Raw genomic sequence first — 24,202 nt, 5'->3', positions numbered from 1 at the left:
CTGAGTTTTTAATGAGTGTTAGTTCACAAAGAAGTCTGGTGTGTAGATCCCCTCAGTACAGCTGAGATCCCACTCCATGACGGAGTCCATAGTGCTGTTTCCTTGACAACCATGAAAGGTCTAACGCACATTAGCGAAGGATTGATCAAAAAAATTCCAAAAATCTTTTAACCCCAAGGGTAGAGAGGGGAATGTTGAAGAATTCAAGCCCTGCTTTATTCAGCACATCACAGCTATTTTCAGGGGCATAACACAGAGCATGAAATAAGCTTCACTATCTTTTCTGTATCTTTATATTATAGTCCTAATGAGCTGGGTTGCAGCAGTGGTTTGAGTGATTGATCGAGAGCTGACTGGAGGGTCTGTTGTGAAGTGTCACTGATACACAGCGTCATTGTGTAATTGGTTGCTTGAGTGTGTGACTCCGTCAATATAAATGATTACTTACATTTGATGGCGGATTAGATTGCATTGGGCCCAACAGCATCCAGTTAACGGCAATCCTATTTTACCATTCTTGAATTATTGATGTTGTGTATAGTTAATGTTATTATAAAAATTATGTTTTTATTCTGAGAAGAAAAAAAACTTACTTCACTTCTCCGCAATACCGATTGGTCAGTGTATGTATTGCTATTTGTATAAATATACATATTTTTATTTTTGTAATCTAAATTATTTCTTTAAAATCAAACATGGAGTCAATGCTACATTAGTGAAATTACGTTATAATTCTCAAAATCAGACAGTATTTCTAAACTGACAATGGCATTCACATGCCGTAAAGAAACATTAACAGTGCCAATAAAATGTGACAACCCTCTAAATATCATGGAGTGTTAGTCAAGGGCAAGAGAGTCTCGCCTTTTCAAAATTCAAAATCAAACTGTCACATTCCCAAAGGCCATGAAATGCTGAATAATCAGGGATCCTTCTGTTAGGACAGGACTACCCCCCACACTGACACACTGAGCTGGATGCCAAAGACCAGGATGGTCCAAGACTAAAACTTAAAACAGCAAAGAAACCATTTGGTGATCATCAAACGTTGAATATATAGACTTATCTGACCAAATTGTTCACCAAATATGTCAATGCTTGATTATATTAACTCCAGTCAGTGAGATATTCTGTTTCGAAACGTGCCTTGTTTGTGAAATAGTGGAAGGGTTTACGTTATGTTGTTCTTGCTGTGATTTAATTTCAGCTCTGAATACATTTATGTCGTTTGTGGGTTCACTGTGCCAATCGTCAAGGATACTCAGATAGGACTGATCAAAGCATAGACTGAAAGGTGGATCAATCGTTTGAATGGGGTTGCTGAGGGACAGTCAATTAGACAACTGAGAATGGAAACGAAACACTAACGCACAGAGATGGGATCCATCAGGGGATTGAACACACTCGGGGCTTGTTGATATGATGAAATGCGGTTAGGGTTTTAGTACACAGCGGTTTGCAAATCAAAATGAACATGAGCAGGTGCTTGAGCCCAGATCACTGGCTGAACCGGGACCACACATGAAGAAACGAGGACTGGAACTGAAATCAAATGAGGGGTAAAAAGCAACAGATTTGAATGGCAACAAAATATAAACCAACCCTCCCCATGTCTGTACACTGCTAATTTGGGTTGAGAAAAGTAAATTAAATTTAGGAGTAAAATGGGAGCAGAGGAATTATAAATAACAACAGCGCTTTTCTCGATGACTGTGTACCTGCCGTGAATTTAGCAGGAAGCTACAGTAGGGGTAAAATGTTTTGAATGAATTCCTTTTGATTTCATTCCTTCTTCTTTGGCGAGAGTTTAATATTACCCTTTAAATGTAACTATGGTTTTAGTATTAACCATTAATCTTAGACAACATTAATTCAATTCAGTTTATATCATCTGCAAGGATAGAGTTTAAAGAAATTATTTGGATCCAGTATGCGTTTCTGTCCTGCTGCAGGGAGTCGATTTTTCTTGTTGTAAAATATTTAATGGATCACGCTATATCGAAATGATAAACAGCAGTAAGGTCTGGTTTAAACTAGCCTTTATCGTTCTAGAATTATACAACATACCCTCCTGCCAACGCACCCTGTACCTCTAAAACAAACAGAAACCCACTGTACCCAATTCTACTCCTTATTCAAAGCAAATACTCAAAGGGAAATGGAAAATTTATCGGGCGAGTTTAAATGGGACAATAGAGGAGAAAAAAGAAATAAAATGCATAACATTGTCACTTAAATAGATGCAGTACAGGAGAGGGCATGCAAGTGACTTAGATGAAATTAAGTTTAGTTAACAAAATAAAGGAAAGAAACATAACTATTGTATTACCAGTTTGTGCCATAAATTTAGCAGATTCAGCTCGCTCCTGTTGGGCCTTTGTGTCATGTACTGATCTCGGTCGCTGACTTTTTACAGTGTTCTCTCCAATCATTCCATATTCTAGGGATAAAGTAGAGGTGCATATGAAAACTAGGCTTAGACAGGATCTTCTGAGAATAAAAAAACTTATTACATACTGTTTTTTTTCTTTCCAAGATGTGCGCAACAACTGCATGGCATGGCTTGAAACAAAGATCACACAAGGATATATTTAACTTGTCATTTACTTTAAGGCAAGGAACAATGCAACGGATTTATAAGTGTGAGTTGGGAGTATTAAGTGAGTTTGAAAGCACAGCTTAGACACATAGCACACATGCAAATAAAGTCACATTGTTTCCTAGACCTTGATACTCCAGCAGTCAAACCTTCCCCCTGCCCACCCCACCTCCCCCACCCCCAGAAAAGAAACAAAAACAAAATGAAATTAAAAATGTGTAAGCCATCTGGAAGCTACAGAGGAGGGAGTGGGGGGTCATGAATATCACATGCTATTGATCCACATTTTCTTAAAAGCAGTTCCAGGTATTGTCGTGAAATAATTGTTTGACAGACCCGGGAGACATGGGTCATGGATCCTCTACAAACAAACAGATCTGTTAACTGACAAATGTATTCTGAGCTGGTTTCATAACTGGTCTGCTTTGTTGTCAATTAAAGCAACAAAGAGACAGGCGGGAGAGCGGGTGCTTCTAGATGCCTGCATCAATTCAGTTAAGTTGCAATTTAGATTGTGGTTCTATCGATGTGACAGAACGCACATCCGCAGCCAGACTGTGTGTGTTGTTTACCAGGGATATCAGGGTCGTGTCCGGGGCAGGTGACATGTCCAGTCTTATACAAGAGGTTCCATACATGGTGTGTGTTAGTATAGTGAAGCATACAAAAAACACCGCAGCATGGAGGCACTCAGATAGTTTGGTGTGATCGTTAGCAGTTCCGCTATAATGTGCATGGTTGGCATAGTGATTCAGGACTGAGAAGAGACCCAGCCATGCCTTTAGAATGTGTTCTCTGACACTTTCAAACTACAATCAGACACACTTCGGTAGAATTGGAGCTCTTAAAAAAAAAATATATTGGTATAAAGGTATTCAATCAAAGTGTGTCCCAAGCCAACAGCCACCCGGCCACATGTGTTAGCTGTTCCAGTGTGCCGGCAGGAGGGAGGAACCGGTCTCACACCATGCCTTGCTGATTTAGCATCATGCTGGGCTGGATGTTGACTGAGTCATTTCATGGATGCTGTTTTATACACTGTTACACACTGTTTTTCATATCCAGGGTCATGAGATGACTTTAGGGAACAACCTCACCTCACAGCCTGTCGTCTAATGTGTGACTAGTGTACTATGTCTGGTACTGTATAGGTCTAGTGTGTGACTAGTGTACTAAGTCTGGTACTGTATAGGTCTAGTGTGTGACTAGTGTACTATGTCTGGTACTGTATAGGTCTAGTGTGTGACTAGTGTACTATGTCTGGTACTGTATAGGTCTAGTGTGTGACTAGTGTACTATGTCTGGTACTGTATAGGTCTAGTGTGTGACTAGTGTACTATGTCTGGTACTGTATAGGTCTAGTGTGTGACTAGTGTACTATGTCTGGTACTGTATAGGTCTAGTGTGTGACTAGTGTACTATGTCTGGTACTGTATAGGTCTAGTGTGTGACTAGTGTACTATGTCTGGTACTGTATAGGTCTAGTGTGTGACTAGTGTACTATGTCTGGTACTGTATAGGTCTAGTGTGTGACTAGTGTACTATGTCTGGTACTGTATAGGTCTAGTGTGTGACTAGTGTACTATGTCTGGTACTGTATAGGTCTAGTGTGTGACTAGTGTACTAAGTCTGGTACTGTATAGGTCTAGTGTGTGACTAGTGTACTATGTCTGGTACTGTATAGGTCTAGTGTGTGACTAGTGTACTATGTCTGGTACTGTATAGGTCTAGTGTGTGACTAGTGTACTATGTCTGGTACTGTATAGGTCTAGTGTGTGACTAGTGTACTATGTCTGGTACTGTATAGGTCTAGTGTGTGACTAGTGTACTATGTCTGGTACTGTATAGGTCTAGTGTGTGACTAGTGTACTATGTCTGGTACTGTATAGGTCTAGTGTGTGACTAGTGTACTATGTCTGGTACTGTATAGGTCTAGTGTGTGACTAGTGTACTATGTCTGGTACTGTATAGGTCTAGTGTGTGACTAGTGTACTATGTCTGGTACTGTATAGGTCTAGTGTGTGACTAGTGTACTATGTCTGGTACTGTATAGGTCTAATGTGTGACTAGTGTACTAAGTCTGGTACTGTATAGGTCTAGTGTGTGACTAGTGTACTATGTCTGGTACTGTATAGGTCTAGTGTGTGACTAGTGTACTATGTCTGGTACTGTATAGGTCTAATGTGTGACTAGTGTACTAAGTCTGGTACTGTATAGGTCTAGTGTGTGACTAGTGTACTATGTCTGGTACTGTATAGGTCTAGTGTGTGACTAGTGTACTATGTCTGGTACTGTATAGGTCTAGTGTGTGACTAGTGTACTATGTCTGGTACTGTATAGGTCTAGTGTGTGACTAGTGTACTATGTCTGGTACTGTATAGGTCTAGTGTGTGACTAGTGTACTATGTCTGGTACTGTATAGGTCTAGTGTGTGACTAGTGTACTATGTCTGGTACTGTATAGGTCTAGTGTGTGACTAGTGTACTATGTCTGGTACTGTATAGGTCTAGTGTGTGACTAGTGTACTATGTCTGGTACTGTATAGGTCTAGTGTGTGACTAGTGTACTATGTCTGGTACTGTATAGGTCTAGTGTGTGACTAGTGTACTATGTCTGGTACTGTATAGGTCTAGTGTGTGACTAGTGTACTATGTCTGGTACTGTATAGGTCTAGTGTGTAGGACTAGCATAGATCTAGTATATGACTCGTGTTCGTCCAGTATGTGACTAGTATAGATCTATTATATGACTCGTGTTGGTCCAGTATGTGACTAGTATAGATCTAGTATATGACTAGTGTTGGTCCAGTATGTGACTAGTATAGATCTAGTATATGACTAGTGTTGGTCCAGTATGTGACTAGTATAGATCTAGTTCATGACTCGTGTTGGTCCAGTATGTGACTAGTATAGATGTAGTTCATGACTCGTGTTGGTCCAGTATGTGACTAGTATAGATCTAGTATATGACTAGTGTTGGTCCAGTATGTGACTAGAATAGATCTAGTATATGACTAGTGTTGGTCCAGTATGTGACTAGTATAGATCTAGTATATGACTAGTGTAGGTCTAGTATGTGACTAGTATAGATCTAGTTCATGACTGTGGAATGTACTGAACTACACTTCATTCACTATTTAGGACACCTTCAAAACGTCCTCTCAATGCAATTGTTTTCTGTAAAGAAAATCATGGAAAGTTTATTCTGTGGTTACATTTAGAAGACACCATCACTATGACACATGACAACATCATCACAAGAACATTTGACAGATAAGATATGGAGCATGGCCATTTCAGCTCCATCTTGCTGAGACTGCGATTGTGAACCCAGACATAATGGGACTATTTATTCAGCAGAATGTCCTTGATGGTTTTGAGGTTGTGATGCAACAATAGGCAGGTTCCATTCGAAAGGACTGCCCCGTCATCGGCCAGGCCTGTGCATGGACGTCCTTTCAGGACGGTTAGATGTCTCGCTCTCTATAGTACAGCCTGTCCCAACATCTCTATCTAAAGCTCTGCTTTGGCTCTCTTCCTGAAGTCTATGCAAATGAACAGCTTTTTGTTGCTGCTTTTGCCACACAATGTTCTCACAAGTTCACACAGACTCGATGTGTGTGTATAAGGTAATAATCTTTTTAATTAAACTAAGGACAGACTGGCGAGAGTCTGTTGCTTCAATACTACCCATTAAAGCAAGGACATAGCACTGCATACACTGGTAGTTTCTACAGAAATGTATTCTAACCAACATCAGTCACAGAACGTGCCGTGTCAACACTGACACAACGCACAACCGCAAACAGGGTTTAGAGAAACCGAGGAAAAATGTGACTTGAGGAAATCACCTCATCCTCTGGAACGAGAAATAAAACCTGTATTGAGTACACAAATCTCATATCGAATCTAACCAATAACATTTCTTTGGTGATGTGTGTGAGGAATTTCTGAAAACAATTTGAGTTGGGCAGCGTGTACTGAAGCATAGGATAAGTCTGATCAAATCGAACAGATAGCTGTGTGAAATTCTCTACAGAAAGCTCACATCGGATCTATGCCTGTCAATCAAAATGGAGATATTGAAAAATGAAGGAACCCCTCTCCTCAAGAGGAAGAAGCCATTAGTTGATTCCATTTCCCTGGGCCTTTTGAGTTGTGCAATAAGGATTCCATTACGGGCTTCTGCATGCAGATCTAAAGAACCACTGAAGGTTAACCTCAATGACATGTGTCACCGGAAAAGCCTGCTTTGTAGTCTTGGAAATGATTGCAGTACAAGGCTGTAGTTGTCCCTGCGCCCATTAACGTTAGAGGTGAGCAGAGGAGGAGAAACTGCTGACCACTGACCATTTTTATGTGCTCTCTGGAAAATATTTTATAATGTAGGTGGGGAGGAAGCTTATATAAATTAGCCAAAGATAGGGAGTTGACTTAGATGTCAGTGAAGGACAGGCCTACCATCATCATTACTGTGTTTGGCTGGAGGAGAGATGCCGTAGCTGGCACAAGGTCGCACCATTATTAAACCATCCACAGGATCTTAGTCGGAGTGTTCAATTGGGCACGCAGGCACAGCAAGAACTGTGTTATGAACACACAGAATGTGCAGCATGTGCTAATTCAATCCAGCGGTGTGTTCCATGAGAGAACATGACTGTGAAACGTGTTCTAGCGCGCCGAGATGCTCCGGGCCTCACCGGACCTCACCAGACCTCCCCGGACCTCACCAGACCTTACCAGACCTCACCAGACCTCCCCCAACCTCACCAGACCTCCCCGGACCTCACCAGACCTCACCAGACCTTCCCGGACGATCACCAGACCTCACCGGCCTCACCACGTCTCACCAGGCCTCACCAGACCTCCCCGGACCTCACCAGACCTCACCGGGCCTCACCGGGCCTCACCAGACCTCACCGGACCTCAGCAGGCCTCACCAGACCTCACCGGGCCTCACCAGGCCTCAGCAGACCTCCCCGGACCTCACCGGACCTCACCAGACCTCACCAGACCTTCCCGGACCTCACCAGGCCTCACCAGGCCTCACCGGACCTCACCGGGCCTCACCGGGCCTCACCAGACCTCACCGGACCTCAGCAGGCCTCACCAGACCTCACCGGACCTCACCAAACCTCACCGGGCGTTACCGTGCCTCACCGGACCTCACCGGGCCTCACCAGGCCTCTCCCAGCGCGGGGCTGAGGCTGAGCGCGGTGGCCTCAGACAGGAAACTGTCTCTCTGGAGAGCTGACAGGTCCTCGGCTGAGTTAGATGAGGTGGGGACTCTCGTCCACCTTTCAGAAGCGCAGTGATTCATCAAGTACCCCAGAGCCAGTCAAGCTATTTGGATGTTTCTCTCTGTCACAAATCTCCACCCAAACAGAGGCTGGAGGAGTTTTCTCTTTTCTCTCTCTCTCTCAAACAGACAGGAGGGCCGAGCAGAAATCCTGCCTGGGGTTTAGGTCATTCCTGTCTCATTCCTGTGTAGTCCTATTGTTTACGAGTCTTTAAACTATGTCCGATGCTGACATGCCTGGTAAGAAGCAAGATATACTGCATGGAGGAAATCGGGAAAACGACCTCTCCTGATTCCTACGCTGAACAGGGGCGGGGGTGGGGGGGGGGGGGTGGGGGGGCGACTAACAGTGTTTGAGCTGGAGAAGGTTCCAGACTGCCCACAGGGATGTGTAGTCCTCCTCGGTCAGGACTAGCATAGATCTAGTTCATGACTCTGGGATGTACTGAACTACACTTCATTTACTATTTAAGACACCTTCAAAACGAGCTTTCAGCTTGTGTTCATGGTGGGGACAGCTAGCGAGGACGTGGCAGAGGAGCCTGCCTACCCTCCCTCCCCCCTCCCTAACCCCCCGCCCGCCCGCCCCCCACCCCCTCCCCCTCTCACACTTCTCACAAGTGGCTGGTGTTTGCGTTGAGCTGGTCCGTGTCTGTGTGGCCCCTTCATGGTAGAGCACCTCTCAGCAATTACACTGGCTTTATCATGCTGCCTGTCAGCGCGGCCAAATCACAACAACGACGTCATCATTCACGGAATCTGCCGTTGTTTACATATGAAGTCCTGTAATTGATTTATTGGCCATTAACCCGTAAAACCCCAAACACTACAAAGAGGCCTGGGGATGGGAAACGCCGCAGAAGAATGAGTCCCCAGGGTGTTAACCCTCTGTCATCACTTAAAGCTGGGATCCAGCTCAGACAGGCTGCTCCACAACAGAGCTCCGGAGGAGACGATGATTGTCTCAGGCCCACAAGACCATCTGCGGCCCCCCCGCTCCCACGCGTGGACGCGTTCCATTTGGGATTTTATTGAGAAGCAGTAGAAGCCGTGCCCATGGCAGATGACTGATGTGGGTAACCTTGCAGAAAACGAGTGTGTTCTCCGAGGGTCCCTGTCGGAAGCTTCCATGGGTGGGAGGAGGAGGAGGGGAGGAGGGTCTTTCTATCACACACAGACCTCTGGGGCAGGTACTTCACTGGGACTGGGGGCTCCCAAAACAGAGACTGGAGGGCAGGCTCAGGTAGACAGAGCTAGCAGGGTGGCTGGGGCTGGAGGCATGAATCCAATGTTGTGCTGAAAAGTTGTTTACACTTCAGAAGTGATTTTTAAGAGTGAGCTTGGCTGTGCTGATAATTAGAAGGAATTCAGTTTTTCAGCCTCTGATTTAAAGTACACACACACACACACATCATCAAATAATGTTATTGTACATTGAACTGAATCTCAACATTTACTATGTTGGAATTAAAGCCAATATAATATATTCTACTGTGGTCTAAGTGCACTAAACTATGCATCCATTACAGGGGATTTTACTATCGACAGTACCATATGCTTCAGCCAATCTCCAAACTCAATTAGGCCGTCATTAAGAAAATGAGAGGGTTGTATGGAATCTGATACAAATGACCAATTGTCCCCCGAGACATGCAATTATCCGTCATATTCCTATCACCATCTGTTTGCATCCTAACGCCTCCCTCACTGACTTATGTGCTGTTAAAGATGTGCATGTTAGAATACTGCTCTGGTATAAACTGGAAGAGAGGGGGAGAGAAATAGAATGTGGAGAGATAAATAAAACTGAGCAAAATTTTAAAAAAATTGTTCTGTTTTCTGAGTGTGTTTACTGTATGTGTGTATATGTGTTTGTGTGTGTAGGTATACGTTTGTGTGTGAGTGTGAGTGTGTGTGTGAGCATGAGCATGTGTGTGTGTGTGTGTGTGTGTGTGTGAGTGTAGACATGTCAGTGAGCAGTACCCCTCAGAGCTTCCTAGGTGGAGCTCTGACGTTGTCTATCGGCAGCAGAGAGGAACACTGTTGCTGGGCACACAGAGCAGAGAAGTCGTCCCAATCCTCCCCTCTCTTTTCCTTTCCTTTCCTCTCCTCTCCTCTCCTCTCTTCTCCTTCCCTCTCTTCTCTCCTTCCCTCTCCTCTCTTTACCTCTGCTCTCTTCTCCTCCCCTCTTCTCTTCTCTCCTCTCCTCTCCTCTCCTATCCTATCCTCTCTTCTCCTTCCCTCTCTTCTCTCCTCCCCTCTGCTCTCCTTCCCTCTCCTCTCTTTACCTCTGCTCTCCTCTCCTTCCCTCTCCTCTCTTTACCTCTCCTCCCCTCTGCTCTCCTTCCCTCTCCTCTCTTCTCATCTTCTCTCCTCTTCCCTCCTCTTCTCTCCTCTTCTCTCCTCTTCTCTTCCCTCCTCTTCTCTTCTCTTCTCTTTCTCCTCTCCTCTCCTCCGCTCTCTTCTCTTCTGCTCTCCTCTCTTCTCCTCAGCTCTCCTCTCTTCTCCTTTCCTCTCCTTAGTCCTCACCTCCATGAACCGGTTTCTGAAGATTCTCTGCTTCTCCTCTGTTCTGCATCACGCAGCGACGCACACAGTCCAAGTGTGCGGACGCAGAATACATTCCCTTCTCCTGCTGAACCAGCTGCACAGGGGGCCAGCATTTGTCAGAAGGGCATTCTGGGTAATTCTGCCTTCAGGTATCCAAAGAGCCACAGAGCATTAGACCGGCAATAAACTACGGATTGTAAGCGTCAACCCTAAAAGATTGGATTTTCATTTCTGTTTTCCATAAAAGAGAAAGCAAATTCATTTCCTTATCGACTTTTTCCTTTGTGCTTGTTCAGAGAGAGGGCTTTCGTATGATAATAGAGAAACGTACGTTGTTTTTATGTTCTCCTATGTGATGCTATCAGTAAAACAACAGAGGTTTTCCCAGAGGCAATGCCGAGATTTCCGAACACATAATTAGCATGGATCATCTGTGTTTCCCACAAAAGACTCTGCACAGCCACCTATGACCAAACAGGGAGGGTGGGGGGACACACATTAAAGAGCTGGCGTGTGTATGTCAACACTTGCAGGGATGAACATTGCTTCCTAATCAAACACATATTCAGCTAAAGAACTCTGCCTATTTGAGGCCTGGCAATAACTGACCGTTCAGGGAGACGGCTGGACACCCTGTGGGGCAGCAGGTGGAGCCAGGGGCCCACGGTGAGGATCACCCCCCCCCCCGGGCAGGGGGAGAGGGGGGCTGGGGCCCCTGTCTGGACCCCCTGGTCTCAGCCCAGTGGACTGACACAAAGGTCAGACCACTCAGAAGCTTCATAGGATTAGTCCCGGTTACGCAATAGAAACACACTTTCGTGTTTTCACCACAGAAAAAAAACCTCTGTATGTAAAAGGTGATGAGCTATGATGAGGTTTGTTTGATGTTGGGACAGTTAGTAGCTGTAGCTGACACCGAGGTTGCTGTTGTTCAGTGTATAAAGGAGTGTTGATTTGAGGACTAAATGGAGGATCTGAAGTGCCATGAACATATTCAACAGAACGTTTAGAAAATATGAAGAAATGAGAGACCTCCACAGAATATTTACGATCTAAACAGTGACCTCCAAATGGACAGGTTGCTCATTGCGGATGCGTCGACATGGGACTCGGTTTCTGGGCCGAGCAGGGAGATCCTTCTGGACGTCTGCTTTTTACAGTAACTAAGGCCCAGCAAAAACGCTAATGCTAGTTCTGAGCGGAGCAGCTCTCTGGGAGCGAACTCTTGGCACCAGGGCAGGGAGGCTGGGACACAAGAAGCAAGCTTGCCAGTCACCTCCCCTGCCAAGCTCCGAGACACCATGCCAAGCAATGCATCTGTCAAGCGAGAAACATGGCAAGTTTTTTTTGCACCTTTGCGACTGCATCCAAAATCCGAAAAGCATCCCTTGTCCCTTCCCGGGCAGTTTTGTTTTGGCTTGCCAAGTAATGACCTGACGTTTACCACACTAACGGCTTATAGGACTGGAAACCGTGACATCCCCAGTAAATACCATCTCAAAACCCAGCATGCGACTGTGCATGTTGCCTGCGTGCTATTCCATCACAATCGGATCCCGTCGCAATGTTTCCTTTCCAAGAAACATCGGACGTCTCCCAACGCCCCTTCCATAATTCATGCTGCCGCCTCGTCCTCAGCGGCGAGCCCTTCCTGTTCCCTGCGACGGTGGAAGGGAAAGACGCATCCCGCCCGGCCCGCCACATTCCATCCATCAGGTCTGCGACGCAGAGCCGCGTGCCAGACCCAGTCATGGGGAAGATGGCCGCCGCCTGCCTTGTCTTGGCTCATTGAGTGAGCTCATGTTAAAACCAAATGTGCTCTCCCCAATAATGAAAAGGACCCTGTGCAGGAAGGAGCGCGTCGTCTGACAGGAGCGGGACAGATCAGGACGTCTAGTGGAGGTATTTTTCGGTTTCTTTGTAGGACGTCTCCACAGGCCTTCAGACCAGCTTCCAGACAATGAAGCTTTCATCTCCATCTTATCAAAGTAGCTGCATGGAACCGTGATAGTCGATACAGAGTGCTTTCACACGAAACAAAGGGACACATATTGACATTCAGACAGCTGGTTCCATTGGGCACACTGTGTTATGTGTTATGGAGAATGAAAGCTTTTAGGTAAATACAGTATATAACAACAAAAACACTGGAGCTTACAGGGTATAATTAGTAAATATGAAAAAGCTTTTGGGTATATATATATACTATATTGAAGTGAATTTGTTATGTTTCAGTCAATTGATGGCAATACATAAGGAATTCTGACCTGTGAGAAATGATGGGTCTTTGAATGGAGAAATAAAAAGAGACTGACAACCATCCACACATTTTCCACTTCATGTTAGAATTGCAATGTGTCAAATTGTCCCTACGACACAGAAAATGTATACGGTCCTGCCCAAAGCCTCGTTTGACTTGAAACTTAAACAGACATGCATTCAGTAAGTACAAGGTAAAAGACACACACACTCACAAAACATAAAAAATAAAATAAAAATAGAAATAAAAGCATCAAAGACTCATCTTGCTCCCCATCTCGAAATGTAATGAATTTTAATGAAATCCTCAAAGCAGTGTTTTCCATTTGCGATGAAAAAGGACCCCTTTTTGTAATAGCATTAAGAAGTACTTATTTCATACAATAGATTACATCTCTCTCGCTGCCTCACTCCCCTTTCTCTCTCTCCCTCTCTCTCCCTCCCTCTGTCCCCAAACAGTTTTATGATGAATATGGAAGTAGCTGTGAGCCGGCAGCCGGCTGAAAAGCCAGTGGAGTACAGCAACGTCAGTCAGAATCATGACAGCAGACAATTAACCCAGTACATCAAATATGTATGGAAATATAACAAACACCTCATAGCTATTAAACCCCCCAGCCCCACCTTCCCATACTGCTGACTACAAACCGAAACACTTCATTAAATCATGAACCCTGGAAAGGGGGATGAATTCAAATTTGGACGCCTGAAATATTTATATAACATTATCAATTTCTTTCCTTTCAGGCATTTTTAACAAGGTTATGATCCTTTGTCGCAGTTGGCTTGCTCATCCTTGGAATTAAAGATGTACATTTTCTTAAATGTTACAATAACAAGTGAGAGGTTGCAACTTTTGTCACTCCTGAGAGAAATACTAGTTATACGCTTTTCTTCACCACTGGGCAACAGCGAGCAAAACCATCTTCAGGATAACCTCAGAACCTCACAGCTGTAGAGAGACACAGTCCATCTACTTATTTGAATCCGGAGGCCCGAACGAACCCAGATCCACGTGCCAAAAGCAGCAACCAGAGCCGCTGCTGCTATAGACTACAACATCCACCTCGTATAACGCTGCTGCTATAGACTACAACATCCACCTCGTATAACGCTGCTGCTATAGACTACAACATCCACCTCGTATAACGCTGCTGCTATAGACTACCACATCCACCACGTATAACGCTGCTGTTAGTTCTCTGCCCACTGGCCAGAACACACCAGAGGTTTCCAGATCCAGTCGGTTACAGGCTTGCTGCCCACACATTCACTGATAAACCACCGCAGAAGCAACACAAACCCTATCCTCAACACAGAGATGTCAGAATGCCCTCAAATCCAACATGTGAAAGGCTGTACTGCTGGTATAGGGCTTCCCAAGGGGACAGAAGAGTTATATTGGCAAAGTCTATCAGTGTGGTATGAGCTGAACTTTCACTGAACCACCCACTTTTCTCTCCTCTGGCCCCAGGTTGCTAGAGTGATGTGTGTCAACAGACAAACACATCCTGTTCCCTCTCTCCGCGAGACAACAACCATCTTGTGCCAAGGTTGCCGGGGAAAGGGAAAATGGCTCCGTAAACACCAGGCGTAAAGCGATGGCATTATTTCTGTGTCAGAAGAAGCTCCAGCAGAGGCTTTGGGCAGAGCCGGTCATGTGCACAGCGTCCTCCTCAGTGTGGATGAGCGGGCCGAGTTCATGGGCTCATCAGAACGTGTCCTTAAATAGGTCAGGCTTGACAGAGAACAGGCAGTCGTGGGACCAGACTCCCTGAAGTCAGCCATCGGTCTCCCCTCGTCACGCTCCTTACGCCCGTTTCCACCTCGGTCATGATGGTCTCCTCTCCCCTGACCGAGCAGAGCGCTGGCCCGGCCCTGCTCGTCACGCGCGGCCCAGATCCTCTTCATTAGACGGCGGGGCTAACCAGAACATAACAACTTTCGACACAGTAGGCATAGCAGAGTGAAAACGACAGGCACATAATAAAACAAACTGTTTCAATAAATAAAAATACAAATCTGTCTTCGCTCCGTAGCAGAGCGGGACCCCTCCTGGGGTCGGCTGTCCTGGCATTCCTCCAAACCAAGCATGAAATGACTTATCAATGACAGCTCATTGTTACCCATCGGGCCACCAAGGCAGGGGAAAGCAGCAGAAGTATTGAAAATTAATTTTGTCTTAATGTGCACGTCCTGGATGCACAGAGCCTCCAAGCTCTGCTCTATTAACGTGTTAAATTAGCCGCTTAGAAACGCACCGTCGGACAATGTATGGAATTGATTACCGTAGCCGCCGGAAGGGACCCTCCTGTTCCACCGCCTCCAATATTAAGTATTTTTGCAACAATTGTCAAACACACTCAAAGAAATCAAAGTTGATGACGTGACTGTTCAGCCCTGCTATGATTGGTTGAGAGACTTGGGTCTCCGCTCGCCTGCTGCAATGACATGCCTACAAACACGCTTTTCCTAAAACCCCCTAAAACCAGGATACCAGAACACGACTGTGTGCACGGCCTTTAATCTTAAATAATAATATCTCGTTTTCTTTCTCTCCCCTTCTTTGAATTTCCGTCTAACGGCAGTATATGAGGCGAGGCTGGGGGGTGGGGTTGCGGGGGGGGGGGGGGGGGGGGTTGCGGTGGGTTGCCATTCTGTGCATCTTCTGAGCCCTGTCTACCAGGCTGACATTAAGGAAGATTGAGGCGCATTATCTGGGCACACAATGGCTGCTGTCTATTCATCTCCACTCTGCAGAGCAGGGGACCGAGGCGCTGGCGGGAAACTCAGTGCAGAGGAGCGAGAGGCTTAAAGGACCCGTGGCTCCCAAACCCTTCAATAACCAGGCCTGAATAGCCTGTCTGACCTATTGTCCGCGGGTTCACATTATTGTCAATGTCCCTGTCTGCTACGCGGTGAAAAGCTTCCAGTGCAGCTGTCTCCCCTGCAAAGGTGCAGCAGGCTTAGAAAAGAGGAACGATTTAAAACGTATCCATTCCTGGCTTTCCATTCGCGCAGACGACAGACAGTCAAATGGTTCGTTTGCAGTGAGGGATCTGCCAGGACACATGGCTCACATGAGACCAGAGAAGCAGCTCTGCATTACGTAAAGTAGATAACCACCAGCTAGCATGAAGCAGCTCTGCGTTAAAGTAGATAACCACCAGCTAGCATGAAGCAGCTCTGCGTTAAAGTAGATAACCACCAGCTAGCATGAAGCAGCTCTGCGTTAAAGAGATAACCACCAGCTAGCATGAAGCAGCTCTGCGTTAAAGTAGATAACCACCAGCTAGCATGAAGCAGCTCTGCCTTAAAGAAGATAACCACCAGCTGGCATGAAGCAGCTCTGCGTTAAAGTAGATAACCACCAGCTAGCATGAAGCAGCTCTGCGTTAAAGCAGATAACCACCAGCTAGCATGAAGCAGCTCTGCGTTAAAGTAGATAACCACCAGCTAGCATGAAGCAGCTCTGCGTTAAAGCAGATAACCACCAGCTAGCATGAAGCAGCTCTGCGTTAAAGTAGATAACCACCAGCTAGCATGAAGCAGCTCTGCGTTAAAGCAGATAACCACCAGCTAGCATGAAGCAGCTCTGCGTTAAAGTAGATAACCACCAGCTAGCATGAAGCAGCTCTGCGTTAAAGCAGATAACCACCAGCTAGCATGAAGCAGCTCTGCGTTAAAGTAGATAACCACCAGCTAGCATGAAGCAGCTCTGCGTTAAAGAGATAACCACCAGCTAGCATGAAGCAGCTCTGCGTTAAAGTAGATAACCACCAGCTAGCATGAAGCAGCTCTGCCTTAAAGCAGATAACCACCAGCTGGCATGAAGCAGCTCTGCGTTAAAGTAGATAACCACCAGCTAGCATGAAGCAGCTCTGCGTTAAAGTAGATAACCACCAGCTAGCATGAAGCAGCTCTGCGTTAAAGTAGATAACCACCAGCTAGCATGAAGCAGCTCTGCCTTAAAGCAGATAACCACCAGCTGGCATGAAGCAGCTCTGCGTTAAAGTAGATAACCACCAGCTAGCATGAAGCAGCTCTGCGTTAAAGCAGATAACCACCAGCTAGCATGAAGCAGCTCTGCGTTAAAGTAGATAACCACCAGCTAGCATGAAGCATCTCCGCGTTAAAGCAGATAACCACCAGCTAGCATGAAGCAGCTCTGCGTTAAAGTAGATAACCACCAGCTAGCATGAAGCAGCTCTGCGTTAAAGTAGATAACCACCAGCTAGCATGAAGCAGCTCTACGTTAAAGTCGATAACCACCAGCTAGCATGAAGCAGCTCTGCGTTAAAGTCGATAACCACCAGCTAGCATGAAGCAGCTCTGCGTTAAAGCAGATAACCACCAGCTAGCATGAAGCAGCTCTGCGTTAAAGCAGATAACCACCAGCTAGCATGAAGCAGCTCTGCGTTAAAGTAGATAACCACCAGCTAGCATGAAGCAGCTCTGCGTTAAAGCAGATAACCACCAGCTAGCATGAAGCAGCTCTGCGTTAAAGCAGATAACCACCAGCTAGCATGAAGCAGCTCTGCGTTAAAGTAGATAACCACCAGCTAGCATGAAGCAGCTCTGCGTTAAAGCAGATAACCACCAGCTAGCATGAAGCAGCTCTGCGTTAAAGCAGATAACCACCAGCTAGCATGAAGCAGCTCTGCGTTAAAGTAGATAACCACCAGCTAGCAGGCCCCTCGTCTGTGGCTTTGTGTTTTTAATCTAACCAGCAATCAATATGGATGCTGGTGACAAAGTAATATAAAATCTAAAAGCTTATCAAAGCGCTTAAATTAAATACCCTGATTGGGTGCACTAAGCTGTCTCCATCAATATGACGGACCATGCTTTCCCCGAATTAAATAATCAATAGTCATGTTTATTCATTTACCTAGGATTGCCAAGCAACCTCAGGTCTGACATTTAACAAGTCCGTGAATGTGGTCGGGGCACATTCCTACACGGCAACAACAAGTGCTCCCAGCAACAACAACTTGGAGCAGCCGTGGCCTTCCTGTGGCCTGTACTTCCGGAGGTGTGGCTCTCCACAGGGCTCCTAATGACTGTCTTTATGCAGCCGACCGCTTTCTGTCTCTTGTTTCTCCTCTAATCAGCAAAGTGTGAAAGCAGACTCTTCAGCCACACTCCTTCATCTAATCTAATTAGGATGTATTAAACTATGCAAAAGTTCAAGGACGTTGATGGCTGTGTTTCCCCCTCCGCACGGAGCGCCGGCGCATGCACACCGAGAGCAGATGCCATTCCAAATGGCTGCAAACTATTTCAAGGCTGACTGCCCTACCGTCCTCATTGCGCAGATCGGCCAGGAGAGAATGCATTGTTAGCATTCTGCTTCTGTCGAACTCCGCAGGCACGCATGGGTACAAGTGGATGGAGTTTGGCCTTTTGAACGCTGGAAGCCGCCCTCACTGAATGACTGGCTGGCTGGATGACTGGCTGGTAGGATGACTGGCTGGCTGGCAGGATGACTGACTGGCTGGCTGGCTGGCTGGCTGGCTGGATGACTGGCAGGATGACTAGTTGCCTGGCTGGATGGCTGACTGGCTGGCTGGATGACTGGCTGGCTGGCAGGATGACTGACTGACTGACTGACTGGCTGGCTGGCTGGATAACTGGCTGGATGGCTGGCTGGATGACTAGCAACTGGATGACTGGCTGGTTATATAACTGGATGACTGGATGGCTGGCTAACTGGATGAGAGAATGGCTGGCTAACTGGATCAGTGGCTGGTTGGGCTATAAGTCTCCCAGTCCATGTTGTGTGACAACTGGCTTGCAGAGGATTTGAGAGTTTGGGATCAGAAGTGCAGGGCACCAGTCCTGCTATGAAATTAGGAAATGTCAGTGTTGGGCCGAAACAAAGCCATCCCTTCTGTTACACACAACCTGCAATTTCCTGCTCGAGAGGATTAAAATGCCACGCAGTCCTCACACACTGCACCCTCATTTCCCGCAGCGAGCACAGGATATGTCATTCAAACCATTCAAACCATTCCCTTCCTGCATACAGTACTTTTTAATGCTATTTTCAGACAAAATGTCCTCCAAAAGGCTTCATTAGACAACACATGAAGGTGTTGGCCATGGGAACAGCAACTCTCCTGTAGAGGATTACTCCGCCTGATTCATTGTTGCAGCTAAAAATGGCTCGTCTTAGCTGTGTGGATGTACGTGCAGCTAGCAGACAATCAGACAATGACAGCTTTAAGTCCTAAGTGTCTCAGCCTTGCGATGCCTATAGACAGCGAACCCCACACGTTCTCTCAGAAGCGCTTCTCCTGCGCTCGTCCAGGCTTGAACAAGCTTCGTCAAATCTGGATATTGTCCTCGGAGGAGAACAGCACAGCCCCGGCAGTGGCCCAGATGAGCGGCGGGGAGAGATAACCAGCCCTATGAGCCGAGGGGCCGCGAGGAGCGCGAGTGTGTGTGTGTGAGCACGAGTGTGTGTGTGTGTGTGAGAAGAATGAGAGTGTGGGTGCTGAAACACACAGGCGCTCAGAGAAGCTGTGGGGGCTTATTGTGCAGGTCACACTTAAAAGATCAATTCACTTCCCCCTGATGGTTGTGCTTACACAACAATACCTCATCCAGGGCCAAGTCTGCCCGCGCCTCCACACCTCCCTCCATCTCTCACACTCGGAAAAACAACACATTGTTCTGGGCTTGACAACATACTCAGTTCTCCGGCTGAGCCTCCGTCCCCCCTGTGGTAGATACAGTAGGGGGGGGGGTCCATGGCCATGGAGCCATGGACCCACTCCCCACACCCCCACTCTCCCCCACCTCCACCGCCCCCCTGCCCCTCGCTCCCCTCCACCCCCAGAGGTAGGTAACTCCAGGTGGACTACAAGCTGAAAGGATCCGCTGGGCTGTGCTCTGACAGAACGGCGTCTTATCTATCAGTCTGCTCCTCTACAGGAGGCGGCGTCGGGGCTGTATTGCTGCTGAACGCGCCCCGTGAAGCGTTCATTTCTCACCGACAACGCGGAGGGTTTGGGGCGGAGGAGATTGTGAGGAAAGAGGCGCTGGTGTGAAGTCCTTGGTCCTGGAGCGTAAGCGAGGACGCCCTCATCAGGCGTCGCTGTGCTCACCGCACCACGTCCGTCACATTCCCACGTCTAGACGTGGAAACGCCCGGAGAGAGGAGGGGGGGTCCCTGAGCGCCTCTCTGGGATGAGAATGGATGTACGCGTGGCGCACGCTCTAACTGAGCCCAACACTGCTCATTACACCGGGTGGCGGCCGGGCCTATTTTAAGTAAGTAGGTCAAAATAGGAATGATTCTCTCCACCAAACAGTTCCCGTGTTTCAGTCACCGTAAAACTTCAAAAGTCTCCTGAAGAGAGTGAATCGACGCCATTGAACCGGCGGCGCCCATCTTGAGAGCGTGCGTGGCTTCGTCGAGAGGGATCTGCGCTGGTATAAGACCGAAATCTTTTGCAACTCAAGTTAATCACTTTGGCAGGGCGCAGGCCGACGATGAATCATATCAAATCTATTTCATTAGAATGGAGCACTGCGCAAGAGGCTTAGCTCAAACACAGGAACATCATATCACTGGAACACTGGCTGGGAGAAGGCACTTTTATACCTCAGCAAAGCTTGACGAAAAAAAATCTAATATTGTCATGTCAATATGGACATGTCATAAATACTGTAAAGTATATATGGCTTGTAATCCACATGCACAGATGTTTGGCAAGTGACATTTAATAAGTCCCATCTCTTATATGTATTTCTTTGATAAGTTAATGCAGAAGGCATCATGCTCATCTGAAGTCAGCCTTTTCTATGTTTCCACACAACCCTGCGGAGACGCAGTTCATTTTACGACCATCTCCATAATTCAAGGTGCTCGTCCTCGCCACGTCCTCGCCACGGACTCCCTGTTTCTCAGAGCGGAGCTACTTCACATCTTGGACCAACAGACCTCCATACATCCCAGCCCCTGCCCCCTGCAGTGCCAACCACAGCTGGGGTCGAACTCTCTCAGAGAGCGACTGGTGCACATACGCACGTGTGACCGCGCACACGCACACCCACACACCAAACAAGAGCGCGCACAAACGTGAATGCGCGCAGGCACATATACACACTCCTCGTCCTGCTCTCCTATGCAGCAGAGAGAATTGATTTCATCACAGCCCTCAGCATGGTACTCTTTTAACAGAAAGGAACTTCCTGAGGGAGTCTCAACAGAAGAAGACTATCAATTGGAGATTTTCTCTCATTATCTTTTCCTTCCAATGCCAAGCAGCACAGCTGTTTCTGGGTCCCCGTCCCTCCATTCCTCTCATCCCCCTCTAATTCCTCTCCTCCTTTTCCTCTCTTCCTAGGCCTTTCCTCCTCCCCTTACATCTCTCCTCCTCCTCCTCCTCCTCCTCCTCCTCCTCGGGTGATCCTACAGCTTCCTCCTTCCAGGCCAGTTTGGTGATTTCAATGATTAATGACGTTCCCAAACTCAGTGGCGCCTGGGAGCATGGATCAAGAGGCGTCTGTTATGCTATTATGTTTTCATTGCGCTAAGCCAGGGAGAGGAGAGAGTCCACCCCCGCCTCGCGCATCCCCTGCGCCCGGCCGCCGAGCACACCTAGCCTGGCTGAACTCCTCCCACCCAGCCTGGCTGAACTCCTCCCACCTAGCCTGGCTGAACTCCTCCCACCCAGCCTGGCTGAACTCCTCCCACCTAGCCTGGCTGAACTCCTCCCACCCAGCCTGGCTGAACTCCTCCCACCCAGCCTGGCTGAACTCCTCCCACCCAGCCTGGCTGAACTCCTCCCACCTAGCCTGGCTGAACTCCTCCCACCTAGCCTGGCTGAACTCCTCCCACCTAGCCTAGCTGAACTCCTCCCACCCAGCCTGGCTGAACTCCTCCCACCTATCCTGGCTGAACTCCTCCCACCTAGCCTGGCTGAACTCCTCCCACCCAGCCTGGCTGAACTCCTCACACCTAGCCTGGCTGAACTCCTCACACCTAGCCTGGCTGAACTCCTCCCACCTAGCCTGGCTGAACTCCTCACACCTAGCCTGACTAAACTCCTCCCACTTAGCCTGGCTGAACCCCTCCCACCTAGCCTGGCTGATCTCATCCATCTGCCCCCCCCCATCCCCATCTCAAACCCCATCCTCCTCCTGTTTTGCTAAACTCCACCAGCTTCTCCGCACTGCAAGTCGAGCTTCCTCCGAGGGGATGTCCTAATAAGGGCATGCCCGATGAGTGATGAGCAGAAGTTCTAGAACACTCAGCCTCCTCATTAATATTAAACATCATCCTGGCCTGGAATATGTAAATGACATGGCTGGCTTGGCTGTGGACCCTGGTCCGTGGGTAGGGACTATGCAGTCTCTGGACTGGGCAGCCTCTGGACTGGGCCATTGAAAACACCCGTCTGACAGACAAACAAGAGCTGAACAACACACAGACATACGAACTGCTGCTACAGTCGCTAGATGCGCACGTGCGTAAACACTTTGTCACTTCCCTGTGACTAAGTGCTGCCGTATTGGATTTACACAGTGAAGATACACCCCGTCACGTTAATAATGTTGTATGTGTTGCACTACAAAGTGTTTTTCATGTAGACTTTTTATTATGGCTTTTAGTTTCACATTAGGGAGAGAGTGTTGGCATGTGACTGAAATGTATTTCATCAAGGATAGACAGCAGTGTCCATGATTGCTTCAAGCAGGAAATGAAGCCACCTATCCATAACAAGAGGCAATTGAAATTGTGTTGAGATTCCTTAGCATGAGTAATATGTAACATTTGAGAAGTGGTTGCAAGAAATACAATAGGATAGCCTAAACGGTCAAGGTACATTTACTTTAATTACTGTTATTCCATGCATTCAGTCTAACTGCTGCAAATTTGCTTTAAAAAGAAAACATTTTATCAACTCAACTATTTCATTGGAGGCTATTAAACACCAAAGTGTATTCATAATTAAATGTGGGGAGGGGAGAAGGGAATAGTATGCACGGTTTCTTGTTACCAAGCAACCAGCTCCCCCAGCCGGAATTCCATCCTGCCGGCACGAAAGCCAAAGAACTGGGAAGATGGGGGCTTCTTCTGCCCCCCTGTGTGTGGAGAAGAGGAGAGGGAATGGAGACCAGAGATCAAGCCTTGGAGGGAGCGGGGGGGGGGGGGGGGGGTTCTCTTTAATGAGAACTTGGCAGATTAAGAGGCGGCATTGCAAGCTCAAACATGGATGTGACCGGAATCAAAATCAGAGACCGTTGTGGACGGGTAAGGCCATAAATAATTTTGCAAGGTTTCGAAGAAAGGAGAGAGGGAGAGAGAGAAGAGAGGGACGTGATAGAGAGAGAAGAGAGGGACGTGATAGAGAGAGAAGAGAGGGACGTGATAGAGAGAGAAGAGAGGGACGTGATAGAGAGAAAGAGATAGATGCGGTACAGAGAGAGAGAGAGAAGTTGAGAGAGAGAGAGAGAGAGAGAGAGAGAGAGAGAGAGAGAGAGAGAGAGGTGCTGGGGGGAGGCTAGGGTGGTTGTTGGACTTGGACACATGCCCAGAGAAAGATTTCCAAGAAGTAGACACAAGGACAAAATTCTACACCGGAGACAAAAGCAGGTCAGATACATGTCAGTCGCCTTTAAGAAAGACAGGATGACCTCGATCCCTCACTCGCTCTTTCTGGGAGCATTTCACCATGAATGAGAGCCCAGGACACAGGTTCCATTGATTAAAATGTGCAGAAATACCCTCAGATACCACGAGTCAAAGATCTATCACTGCCTCTAAAGCGGTCCAGATAGATAAACATGCTTCCTGTGTTTGCTTCTCTCTTTGAGACACCACCAAGTCAGCTACCCACATCTGAAACGGGTTGATTTCAGAGAGGGGGTTCCATTTTGCGGTAGGAAGCTTTCTGGACCTGAGGCACAGCGCGCTGGACGGGTGGGGGCGGATTGGTGCTCGTGGGCCTCCCTGCGTCGCTGTGTGAACCGAGAAGCCATGGGAAGGAAGTGGGTGTCCAGGCAAGCTCTGAGTCACTTACCAAGCCGCCCGCACTCCGCACAAATAATATGAATAAGACGGGTGTGTGTTTACGTGCGTGTCAAGTTCAGTCAGGGTGGCTCGTCAGCGAGGGAAACCAACGACAGCCCCTGCAACCTCGCTGGTGCTTGACGGGCCCTCAGCGTGACAGATAACTGAGACATGAAATCCAACTGAATAATGCAGGCTCTCTCCCTCTCTATCTCTCTCTCTCTCTGTCTCGATCTGTTGCTGCCTATCTCTTTCTCCATCTTTCTCCCTCTCCATCTCTCTCCCTCTCCATCTCTCTCCATTTCCCTCTCTCTCCCCCATCTTTCTCGCTCTCTCACTCTCTCTCTCCATCTCTCTCCATCTCTCTCTCTCCTTCCCTCTGCAGGAGAGGAAGAGGAGGGTTCCACAGGACATGGTTACACTAAGAGATCAACAAGCTCACCCTTTTCAACAGAATCAACACATTTGCC

General features: G+C 47.4%; 1 protein-coding gene across 3 annotated transcripts in view; it reads right to left on the bottom strand.

Annotated features, from left to right (window-relative positions):
- adgrb3 (adhesion G protein-coupled receptor B3) overlaps positions 1–24,202 on the bottom strand; it is a 105,810-nt gene that overhangs the window by 50,649 nt on the left and 30,959 nt on the right. For 2 of the 3 annotated variants that reach the window (XM_062463005.1, XM_062463006.1), the window contains exon 3: positions 2,330–2,440. The exons of the other annotated variant lie outside the window; for it this stretch is intronic. In XM_062463005.1, the coding sequence (XP_062318989.1) occupies positions 2,330–2,440 (111 nt within the window). The remainder of the gene's footprint in view (positions 1–2,329; positions 2,441–24,202) is intronic. 3 annotated transcript variants of the gene reach the window in all.

Source organism: Osmerus eperlanus, chromosome 6, assembly GCF_963692335.1.
Source record: "Osmerus eperlanus chromosome 6, fOsmEpe2.1, whole genome shotgun sequence".
Lineage (NCBI taxonomy): Eukaryota > Metazoa > Chordata > Actinopteri > Osmeriformes > Osmeridae > Osmerus > Osmerus eperlanus.
The sequence above is the reverse complement of the archived record's forward strand: the minus strand, read 5'-3'. Positions and strand labels throughout refer to the sequence as shown.